At 34.7% G+C, this 11405-nt stretch overlaps 1 protein-coding gene across 1 annotated transcript; it reads right to left on the reverse strand.

The window, feature by feature from the left end:
* Window positions 1–6334: 6334 nt before the first annotated feature.
* Window positions 6335–10956, reverse strand: LOC127992106 (carboxypeptidase O). The gene is made up of 9 exons (XM_052591646.1): window positions 10802–10956; window positions 10631–10691; window positions 10442–10543; window positions 9559–9663; window positions 9088–9204; window positions 8885–8978; window positions 7609–7811; window positions 7449–7533; window positions 6335–6827 (listed from the first exon to the last, which is right to left on the reverse strand). The coding sequence occupies exons 1-9, from the start codon at window positions 10894–10896 to the stop codon at window positions 6562–6564; spliced, it is 1128 nt and encodes a 375-aa protein (XP_052447606.1). The 5' UTR covers window positions 10897–10956; the 3' UTR covers window positions 6335–6561.
* Window positions 10957–11405: the final 449 nt, after the last annotated feature.

Here is an 11405-nt window from a genome sequence, read left to right on the forward strand (position 1 = left end):
AAACTCTCTCTCTCTCTCTCTCTCTCTCTCTCTCTCTCTCTCTCTCTTCAGCTATGTCTGTAACAGTTTCTCTCATCTCCACATGGGTTCCCATTAGCACAGAACTTCAGTTGCCATCATTTAGGGGCTCATAACATCAAAGCTTTGAAGTGTCATACTGTTCCACCCCCTAAAGTTCCCTTTAACCCTCCAACTCATACAACCACCCAATTGCATCCATGCATTTATTTGTTATATTTTGCATTTAATTGCAACTATTTCTCTACCTCAATTTCCTGTCTTCTTCATAGTGTGTCGCATTTGCCTTTGCCACTCTGAATGGATGTTTCACTGTTCACGTTGGGAACAGTAAAAGACAGAATCAGCCTTCACTTAAGAGCTCAATAAATCTATACCTTAATAAATAAGAAAACACACACACACACACACACACACATAAAACAACATTTTTAAAATCATTTTATTATAATTAATTACTGTAAATTAATGTATTAAATGGACAGCGGCATAAAATGTAGGACATTGGAACTTCAAAGAAACAGGGTCGCCCTTATGGACATCATCAGACTCTGAACACGGCCTGTAAACTTCAAATACTGTACAGTCAAGCTTAGACCATGATCTAGAGAAATATAATTTGCCCTTCTCATGTTTCTTACTGCTCTCAAGATCACAATTCTAACTAGCACATTAGTCATTTCTAATGTAGAGTCTCTAAAAGCCATTTTAAAGAAATAACAAATCAGTGATTTTCTTGACAGGAATTAAGTAATTGCCCAAATATTCTAAAATCTTTTATTGGCTGATTCTTGATTAATGAAGATCTGTCTTTAAACTCCACAAGGGGCATCTGGAAGTGTGGCTTTGATCGGCAGGCTGGACTGAGTGGTAGAGAACCAGGAAACCGGCTGACAGGCTCTGCTTTTCCACCCTAATTATTCTAAACTTTTGTTTCGTAAATGTTGTTTTCCCTCCCTGTCAGACTGAAATCTAATTCTCCAATGGGGCCTTGCTGAGAAAGATCACAGAGCTCTCACTCTTTCTCAGTAAGCCGGACTTTCCATCAAAGCCCAGCCCTGTATGCTTGAAGCTTATAGGTGATCAGCGTTTGAAGAGGCTGCACTAAGAAATACAAAGAGAACACAGCTAGTTTATCTCCAGAGAGAAGAACCTGACAAATGATGGAGAAGTATATGCATGCAAGTGTACTCCTCCATTCCCAGATGGTTATTAAGTCTAATGTCAGTGTCTGATGTAAGGGAGGGCTTTCAAGTTGCAAAATATTAATTTTAACAGATGCTATTTCTTAGCAAGGTCACTCCAAAGACCTCCTCGGTCTGGTTGGTTGTGTATCAGAACAGATACTGAAACATTTAAGATCAACAGTTCATGGTTTTTATATTTGGAAAACAGCATATTGAACAAATGAGTGTCAGTAACAACACATCATGCTCTACTGGTATTCACACCAGCAGAACTTCCTCTGCTCTGTCCTTGTACATCCAAAGGATGGAATTATTTCCATGCACCTGAGGTCTGTTTTTTATTTTTATTTTGGGGGGAGAGGGGGTCATCTCAGCAACCCTCTTTAAATCTCAGTCTAAGCATTGTTATAAAAAAAAAAAAAAAAGCTTGATATAAAGTTTGCGAAACAAACAATAAGATTTTATTTCATGGGTATAATGATTAGCTATGAGGTAAATGGTTATATATGTAGAGTGAGATTTTTTCAGCAACTAATAAGTCATAAAATTCCAAGATGCAAGAACAAGAGTAATGGTTATTATAAATACTTGAAAAGGTATCGTAATACTAAAATGACCCATAATACAGTTTTAAATTAAATATTTTACCCCAAATATATATGAAAATATAAAATCATACCGTATTTATATATAACGTATTTCATATATATAATCATATTTTAGATTATAATTATTTTCATAATATAACTGTTTTTATTTGTTCTATTGATATTTTGACAAGCTCATTAAATAGGAGAGAATTCAACAGGTGACAGATCTGCTAGACAGTCAGTCACATCCACATGTGTCTAAGGAACGCTGTTGTAGCACATGCAGAATGAGACCTGGCATTGTCTTGGACTTCCCATGAAAGATGTGCTCTGTACAATTCCATTATATATCTCCATGTCAATGGTACCTTCACACATATGCATGTCACCCATGCCGTTTGCACTGATGCACGTATACTTCCTGATTCTTTTCAGAATATTATGTATGGTAGTTAGTAAAAGACCTAAATTCTTTGTGATTGTGCTTTGAGAAAATATTTTTTATTTGTTTGACACTTTTCATGAAATTTGGCCCAAAATGATGAGCCATGCAAAGACTGAGATGCTCCTTCTATAGACAAACATGACACCCTCACCTATTACCAATCCACCTGCTTACTGTGAACTGTTTAAACAGTTTAACTTGGATATTCTGTCTCTTTCTATCTCTTTTCACTTTCATTTTGCCTCTGTCCCAACTTTTCTGCAGTGTGTTGCAGCCATTAAAATCAAAATCTGTTTATATTTACAAAATACATTGAAGTTGGTCAGGGAAAACATTGGAGGTCTTTTCTTTGTATTTTTGTCAACTAAATAAAGTTAAAGAGAATTAACAAATCATAGATTCGTGGTTTTATTGCATTTTACAAAGTATCTCAACTTTTCTGGAATTGGGGTTGTAGTTATTTGAAAGGGTCTGTTTCAGTTAGGTTGCAGTCAACGTAGGGGGCCTAAATGAGGTCAAAACTGTTTTCATCAACAATTTATTATAAAAAAAGAAAAAATGATTGGCAAAGGAAGTTTAATGCTGAAATAAAGCCTGTACTATTGTAACATGTTGTGGTCTGTTCCTTTTTTGCAATAAAATGCATGTGGTATTCAACTTTTTTAAATGAAAATAAGAAGAGGAAAATGCAATTAGTAAATCAAAATATGTTTTAAAAAAATTAAAAGAAAAACATTTAGTTTGAACCAAGACCCAAAAGAAAACATTACCGTCTTTACCCGCGAGAGGGCGCTCTATGCTGCTCATTGCTCCTGTAGTCTACCACTGAGCAGCATAAAGCGCCCTCTCGCGGCTAAAGACGGTAATGTTTTTTTTGGTTCGTGGTTCGAACTGAATGTTTTTTCCTCATCATGACCTATTTTTGGACTGATGCGACTTATACTCAGGTGCGACTTATAGTCCGAAAAATACGGTAGTACACATATTATATGGGCTAATTTTATGGTGCTATTCTGTTGTTTTTGTTAATGTTGAAATTTTTGAAATATCTTATTTGGTGGTCATATGGATTTGAATCAGAAGCTTTGAAGATTGATTGATATATTGATTTACCATCTAGTAGAAATATGAATAAATAAAAAAAAAGAAGCAAAATAGCATTTTAGTTTAGTTCCAGCTCATAAAGGAGATGTTGATCTATTTTTAAAATCAAACCAAATTATTACATACTTTGAAATTTCATTCACAATGACTAGTCTATTACGCGATAAAGTGAGAAATAGTGTCATTAGAAAAACTTTTGACTGGTATTACATGTTTGTAAAGTCAAGGAAGTTGCCTTCATGGAGATCCATCATCATGTGGACTGAATGAAAAAGCAGGTAGTGAAAACTGCGGGCTCTGCACATACTGTATTGAAGTGTGGGATGTTGTGAGATGGAAATCTCAGGATGTGCTCAGGGAGATTAGATTTTTCAGAGTCTTCCTGCTGCCTATGAATCAAGACCAAGCGATAAAGGCTTTTGTTAAGTGAATCTATCCACACAAAACAGACTAAAGACTCAAGATATCTGTTGATCTAGAACAGTATAACTGAGCAACAACAACAACAACAAAAAGATGGAAACAGTCAAAAAATCTGTCATGCTTCAAAGGATGAAATCTAGTAATAAATCAAGCAATGGAAGACACATTTCTTGTGTGTTTGTGCACACTTGGCGAATAAATGCTCATTCTGATTCTGATATTCAACAAAGTGGTAAAATTCAAATTCTGGTCTCCCTAAAAAACCTTATCTTTCAGAGGATAGGCAAACTGCACATATGCAATTCCTTTCTGCACAACCCACACACCCTGAGCCAGGAATACACACAACAGCCATCTCCAACAATAAAAAGCACAATCCGCTATACAAATATTCTCAATATCCATTTTTTTTTTTAGGGGGGTGTTGTCATGTGTCATCTGTTGGATGCCACAGGGACTCAAACAAACATCCGCTGAAAAAAAAATGAGATAGTAAACATCCTTTTGCTCTCCTACTCATATATCTGAAATACTATATCAAAACACAAAAGATATATATATGTGTGTGTGTGTATGTGTGTGTGTGTGTGTATAATATCTAAAAAACAGGCTCAATTTTAATTTGACCAGCTGACAATCTCTGTTTAATTTCCGTTTAATTTGGTTGTTTCTCTTTCTTCGTGGTGGGCACGTGGCTTCCTACAGTCTGCCTTACAGCGCTACGGCCATTGTATCAGCTACTAACAGGAATTTTGCAGAGTCAAACTGAATAAGCCGGTGGCTGATCATAGACCCCATCGTCTGACAAAGTGGCGAGTCAAAAGTATTTTCGGGAGAACATGACAGAAAGCAGAATGTTTCAGAGTGGCAGAAACACGCCTCAGATCTGGTTAAAGCAGTCCTGGTGGCAGTTGTCATGGAAACAGAGGTGGGCGGTAGGGCTGTCACTGTCCCATTAGTCGCGGTGATGAGTATATGGCACGTGGGCAGCTCCGAACTGTTGCACTGCAATAATAAGGCATCATCTACTGTATGATTTCCCATATTAGCATCTCACAAAGGTTTCATAAAAGAGCAAGAAGTCCAACATCAAAATGTCTTTGCATTTCTTGTATGATACATTGATCAGAAAAACTAAGCACATTTATCAAAGAGGGATGATATTGGGTAGGGAAGATGAAATTTTATAAATATGTTGTACTGTAGGAGGCAGGAAAAACTGAGAGGTGGAAGGAGCTACACAAAGACAAAAGCAGAAAGAACAATGGAGAAAAACTCTCATGTGTTCCTCATAGACAGTAATGAGATTAAATTAAGAGCAAACAACACTTTGGGCATTTTTTAAGTTCCAGATAAATTATTGTAGATACAAAAGTAAAATCTCCTGAGATAAGAGAAACTTATGAGTAATAATATGTTCCTGAGGGGGTGATTTAAAGATGATGGTCTCATATGAGGTAATAAATAGGTTTACTTTCAGAGGATCCCAAAATTGAAATCTTATGACCTGTAGATGCATCATGACAAATGACATGTACTGAATGTTTTGACACTTCGTCTTAATGTTGAACATTAATATACAGCACAGACCCGACCAAGGGCAAATAAACCCCAGTGTCATTTTCAAAAACAGTCCAATGCTTTCTAAAGCCCTCGAACAATCAGTGAAGTAAAACCTCAAGCCCAGCTTTTCGTCTATCACGAGACGTCAAGTCTGACTTCTATTTTCACCACTCCAAACGTCCTCTTCACAGATTTGGCTGGAGCCCAGTAGGCGATCATATTACCTTCATGTCACAGCACACAGCTATGATGGATGGCCGTTGTTGGTACTGTAACGCTCCATACAACATTATTCGCCAGCACTGCTCCTTCAAACAGAGATTGTCTTTCTCATATAGGGCCACCGTAGAGCAGGAATGGAGATCGAGAGGGACTGTTTTGTCATGATGGTCCAATGGCATGACTAGAAGAACTCTGGGAGTTCTAGTACATGAGGGTATAGTGGGACCATGATTCAGTTGTTAAGGGTAAAAGTTACATACACATATGTTATATATATATATATAAAGTTGACCCCTGACCTCTGGTTCAGTCCTTGGATGAACAGTAGAAAGGTATGTACTCAGTATCCATCATCTTGATCTCTCTGGAAATTGTTAATATCACAAACAGGGCATATCTCTGTTCTCTTTGTCATCCTGTCAGTCAGTGATAAACAGAGGAGGGCTTCGGTGAGTCTTGGAACAGGTCTTGGTGTGTACGCCCCCTCAGGACGTTAAGCGGGAGATCTTATCCCTCATTTCTCTGAAATGTTTAGCTTCTGTGCATTAGTGGAAGGGTTGCCTGATCTTCCCTGGGAGCCCTGTTCTACGTCCCCTTTTCTTTAGTTCTACCTTTATTGTTTTATCTTGTTATCTGAGGTTGCTAATGTTGACAGCAGTTTATACAAGCATGCAACCATCTTCAGTGATATCTGTGTGTATACCGCCACCAGCTGGCCAAATGGAACAGTGCAATCAATGTTACAAAATGCAGAAAATGCATGAAACATGATTCTTACTAATATAATATATTTTTTTTATTAAAATGAATCAATAATTAAACAATTATAGTTAAATGATTTTCAATGCAATTTAATAAACCTTAATAATAATAAACATAATAATAGTTGACACTAACAGTACAAATGTCTGAATTTGAATGCATTAGACAGTGAAATATCAAACCATTCGGTTTTCGTTACACTGTTCTTGTTTAGGCAGAACAGAAAGATCCATTTAGATATAGTAATCTAAATCACATTAGTGCTTGAGATCCATAAGGCTGTCAGTGTTGTCCACAATGTGGCTGTAACAGTGATAGCTGCACTTTTGAAATTCTTATCATGGACGTAGTTTATGATGGACATCGCACCCTGATAAGCCTCTTCACATGTGGGCTGGATTTGATCTTCGGGTAGAAGGAAGCCGTGCTGCCCTTCATCTCGTAACTCAAAGGTAAAGGAGTATGGGATCCCTATGAGTCTGGCAAAATCACGAGATGAGCCAGAATTGGCATCTGTGAAGTATATTAATGTGTTGTCATAAGTGATAAACTTGCATTAATATACGTTTTATATATATATATATATATATATATATATATATATATATATATATATATATATATATATATATACACACTATACTATAACTATAAACTATTTTAATAATATTATACTGTTGTGATGAACCAATACATGCTCTATATTAAAAATCTAGTTCTTTTTTTCCTTTCTAAATTAACTTAACACACTAAAAACTAAAATCAAGTTTTATAACAGTGTTTATATATTTATTTTATCATTAACTTTGAGTTTCCACTAAATTACAGTAATCTAAATGTAAAAACAAAAAGAAATGATCTTGCACAATTAAATATATAATATCGACTAATGCTTATAAATGAAAAATCTCCATTATCAGGCAATAACTAATATAAACACATTTTGCATCTCTACTTGATACTGATGCAGACTGACATAAATATAGTATTACACAAATTAAGTTTTGCTTACCAATGGCATTGCAAAAATGGCAGCCACCATGAGTGGAGACGACTGTATTAATAAAACCTTCTAGGCCTTAAGAATGACTGTCTTCATATTAGGCGAGTATATACTGTTATAAACATACTCACACAACACATCAGGGGAACTGCCCACTTTGTAGCTCTTCCCGTGAACTGATTTGATGGCTTTAGCTGCAGCAAGACCTACTTCCATCTGCAAATACATTGATAGACGTGCACATTTGTCCCAATCCTAAAAGATCCTAAAAGCATTGGTTCTGCTACTTACCAGTTCATCGTAATTGGGTGCTGAGATGTTCGGGTGTCCATAGGGGACAAGGATCAGCTGACCATACGAGTGGATGGTGAGATAACAGAGCAGTTGGTTTTGATGCATTCCCAAAAAGTCAGTGACGGCTTTGGCCTCTGATTCAGACAGAGGACTCGGACCATTATAGATTTCTGAACAGCAGTCCCTGGAAATCCCGACCACTAGTGAAAGAAGACAGATGGATTAAATGATCATGTGAGGACTGTTAAATCCTATTTTTGCTCCTTTTGCTTGATTGCATGTCTACTCATGATTACTGCTATATCATGCTTGACTCTGCAAAAGCACAGCAAATGTGTATCATTGTAACTTTTTATTTGTTTACCACTACAATATTAGGTTCATCTCTGCCAGCTTAAGCACGCCTGCAATTTAAGACCAATTTAAGGGTAGGACTGTGGGAAAGTCACGATTAAAATAGTACATTGAGTGCTGCTAAGTCATCTGTTAAATCATGTTTATAATCCTTATCTCTCATTAGAACTTAGTTATTTTAACTAATTTATTTAAATTGCTCAAATGCTAAACACTTGGCACAAGAAGTGCAATTGTAATCATTTACAAATGTAAAAATAGCATCTACAAATATTTAGTGGCATATTAAAGGTGGTAGTGTCAATATAAAATATTATATTTTTGAGTTGCAGGATTTTTATTTGTTTATTTGCTCGTATATATTTATTGTTTGTTTTGCATATATATATATGTATATATATATATATATATATATATATATATATATATATATATATATATATATATATATATATATATATATATATATATATATATATACAGTGGGTGTGGAAAGTATTCAGACCCCCTTAAATTTTTCAGTCTTTGTTATATTGCAGCCATTTCCTCATTAATGTGCACACAGCACCCCATATTGACAGAAAACACAGAATTTTGACATTTTTACACATTTAAAAAAGAAAAAAAGAAAAACTGAAATATCACACGGTCAATAATTATGATGTCTAATCAGCATCTTTATATGCCACTCTTGTGAGGTGAATGAATTATCTCGGCAAAGGAGAAGTGCTCACTAACACTGATTTAGACAGATTTGTGAACAATATTTGAAAGAAATTGGCCTTTGTGTACATAGAAAAAGTCTTAGATCTTTGAGTTCAGCTCATGAAAAATGTGGGCAAAAACAAAAGTGTTATGTTATAATTTTGTTCAGTGTATACAGTATATATATATATATGGAAATAAAAAATATACTTACTGCCCCAGTTAGCATAAAAGTTGCGGTTAAGGTCTGTGCCAAAACATGTACAGTTTCCAGTGCCTGGTGACCTGGACTTCCTCCAAAGTCGAGTCTTTAAAAGATACAACATATATTTTCTATGCTAAACATATAAACTGTGCAGATATTTTATCTTCATCGAATGTGTGTCATATAGAAGTATTCAAAAGGATGAAACTCACTGTGTCATCCATCCAGGAATAAATATATCCATCCATATTCAGCACCGGGGTGATGTAAAAGTCCAGGTTTTTAAGCAATGTGTTTACCTTTGAGTCTTTTTCGTAGGAGCCCAGGATCTTTTTTGAGCATAAAAAGCAGTTACATAATTATTATTATTATTATTTATTTTTTTTAGATCAAATGTATTTAATTTAAATATAAATCTAAACTTTATATTTGTTGAAACTTATATACACCTACACCTGTATACAAAAGCATTATTATCTATTCATGAGTATGAGAAAATAACACAGCATTTTTAGGAAAATAAATAGTTCCTGATTCCTGCATTGCATTTACAGATCAGGACATTCTAAACAATGGCCTGTCATGTAATATATACTGGATGTGATATTTCTGGGAATAACACTGAAGATGTATGTCATCATGAGTAAATGCTTCATAATAACTTTACTGTGGCAGAGACTCACCTCTTTAACGAAATACTGGCAGAAAGCTGGAGCGATCCATTCTCTGGCATGAATCCCACAATCCATCCAAACAGCTTTCTTGGTTGTGGTGCTGTTCAAGCCGATCTACATGTCAGATGCAAACAAATGAACAAGTAAGTACTATGGTAATACCATGGCATTATTTCAAGCACCTTTTAATATTAACACTCGACACCATCACTGTCCCATTGTACCACTTCAGAAATTTTATTAAGGTGCGCAAACGTAATCGAAAATAGGTTGTGTGGTTTTATTTGATCTTGTTTAATGCAATGATTAAAAGCTATATTTAATGGCTCCTTTTTGTGTATATGAACAGTTTTTAAAACAGGGTTTATAGTTAACTAAAACTACAATTCCACAACCATAAGTAACCATTTCGGTTACTTGAATTGAAAATAAAAAAGTGAACTATAGTAAATAAAAATGAATAAAACTATGATATTCTTCATATATATATATATATATATATATATATATATATATATATATATATATATATATATATATATATATATATATATATATACACACTTTTATTACATTTAACTATTAGGCAAAAAGATATAGAGATATTATAAACGTTCACATCATGATTTTCTTTAAAGCTAAGTTGTGAAAAGCACTATACAAATACATTTGACTTAACTTTTCTTCTTTTTCTTCTTCTTCTTATTATTATTATTTTATTTATATTTTATTTATTGTTTTGCTTTTCCAATTTAATTTAGCATTTAGCAATAATTTACTGTAGCATTTGCAACTTCCTGCATTTCCTTAATGGACAGCTGTGTGTTTAAATTTTCCTTTTTTTTAATGAGAAGATTGTTTATGATAACAAATGGAGTTTGGCACTACACACCTTTAGTAATGAAATGTTCCTGTTCTCATACGTTTGCCCATATATCATACTGGAAACAACATCCGGGTTTTCCCTTTCAATCTGATTCATCCATGCTGAAATCTGTATGGAGAGATTTATCAGGTCAATAAATTATCAAACAAATCAATAAATCAATCAATGCGGTATGCTTGTACAGGATAATCTCACCTCATCCATGGTGTGGTACTTTGTGTAGTCATATGATTTGTGTTCCAATCCACCAGCTAGTCTGTAATGAATTAAGATACTTTATTGAATCTAATGGAAAAACAAGAAAACAAAACTTGTTTTTCAAACTCAGGAGACCATTAAGTTAATGTCAGAACCCTGACATCTTACCTGTCCTGGACCACCAGAGCCAAGACCAACAAAGCCCACATTATTGAGCCCTTCATGGTTGGTTTCTTATCCAAGCTTGCTGAACCTGGCAGCATGAACCTAGTACAGCCTGACAGTGACTTATAAAGTGATTTCTAACTGACAGAGATACCACCTCAACCGATGTTAATATTTAAACCAAAGACATTTATTTAGCATCTAACTTATCATAAATCTGTTCCAACAAAATGAGCTGTTAACAAAGCGCAACTTCCTGTAATCAGGGCATTGTCAATAAATATTAAGGTAGCACTTTATTTTACAGTCCTGTACCCCATTAACATACTATGTACTTATTATAGTAATTACAATATCTATGTAATAACTAGGTACTGACCCTGAACCTACCCCTAAACCTGACCCTAACCCATGTAGTTACCTTGTGTTACCAGAACTTTCTTAGATAAATACACTGTAAGTACACTATAAGTACATGCAAGTACACGTACTGTAAAATAAAGTGCAACCAATATTAAAGTATCCATGAATTAGCCTTATTTGTTCAGTAATCATATTTGTTAAAATTTGTTAACTTGACATAATAAATAAAGAGTCAACGTTTAAA

This window comes from Carassius gibelio, chromosome A1, assembly GCF_023724105.1.
Source record: "Carassius gibelio isolate Cgi1373 ecotype wild population from Czech Republic chromosome A1, carGib1.2-hapl.c, whole genome shotgun sequence".
Classification (NCBI taxonomy): Eukaryota; Metazoa; Chordata; class Actinopteri; order Cypriniformes; family Cyprinidae; genus Carassius; species Carassius gibelio.

Excerpts from the sequence above, each read along its gene's own strand:
- LOC127992106 (XM_052591646.1), bottom strand. The coding sequence starts at position 10,896 with ATGCTGCCAGGTTCAGCAAGCTTGGATAAGAAACCAACCATGAAGGGC. Across the intron at positions 7,812-8,884 it reads CTTTTATGCTAACTGGGGCA|TGGTCGGGATTTCCAGGGAC; the intron begins GTAAGTATATTT and ends TTCTTTCACTAG. Across the intron at positions 6,828-7,448 it reads CAGTTCCCCTGATGTGTTGT|ATGCCAATTCTGGCTCATCT; the intron begins GTGAGTATGTTT and ends TATACTTCACAG.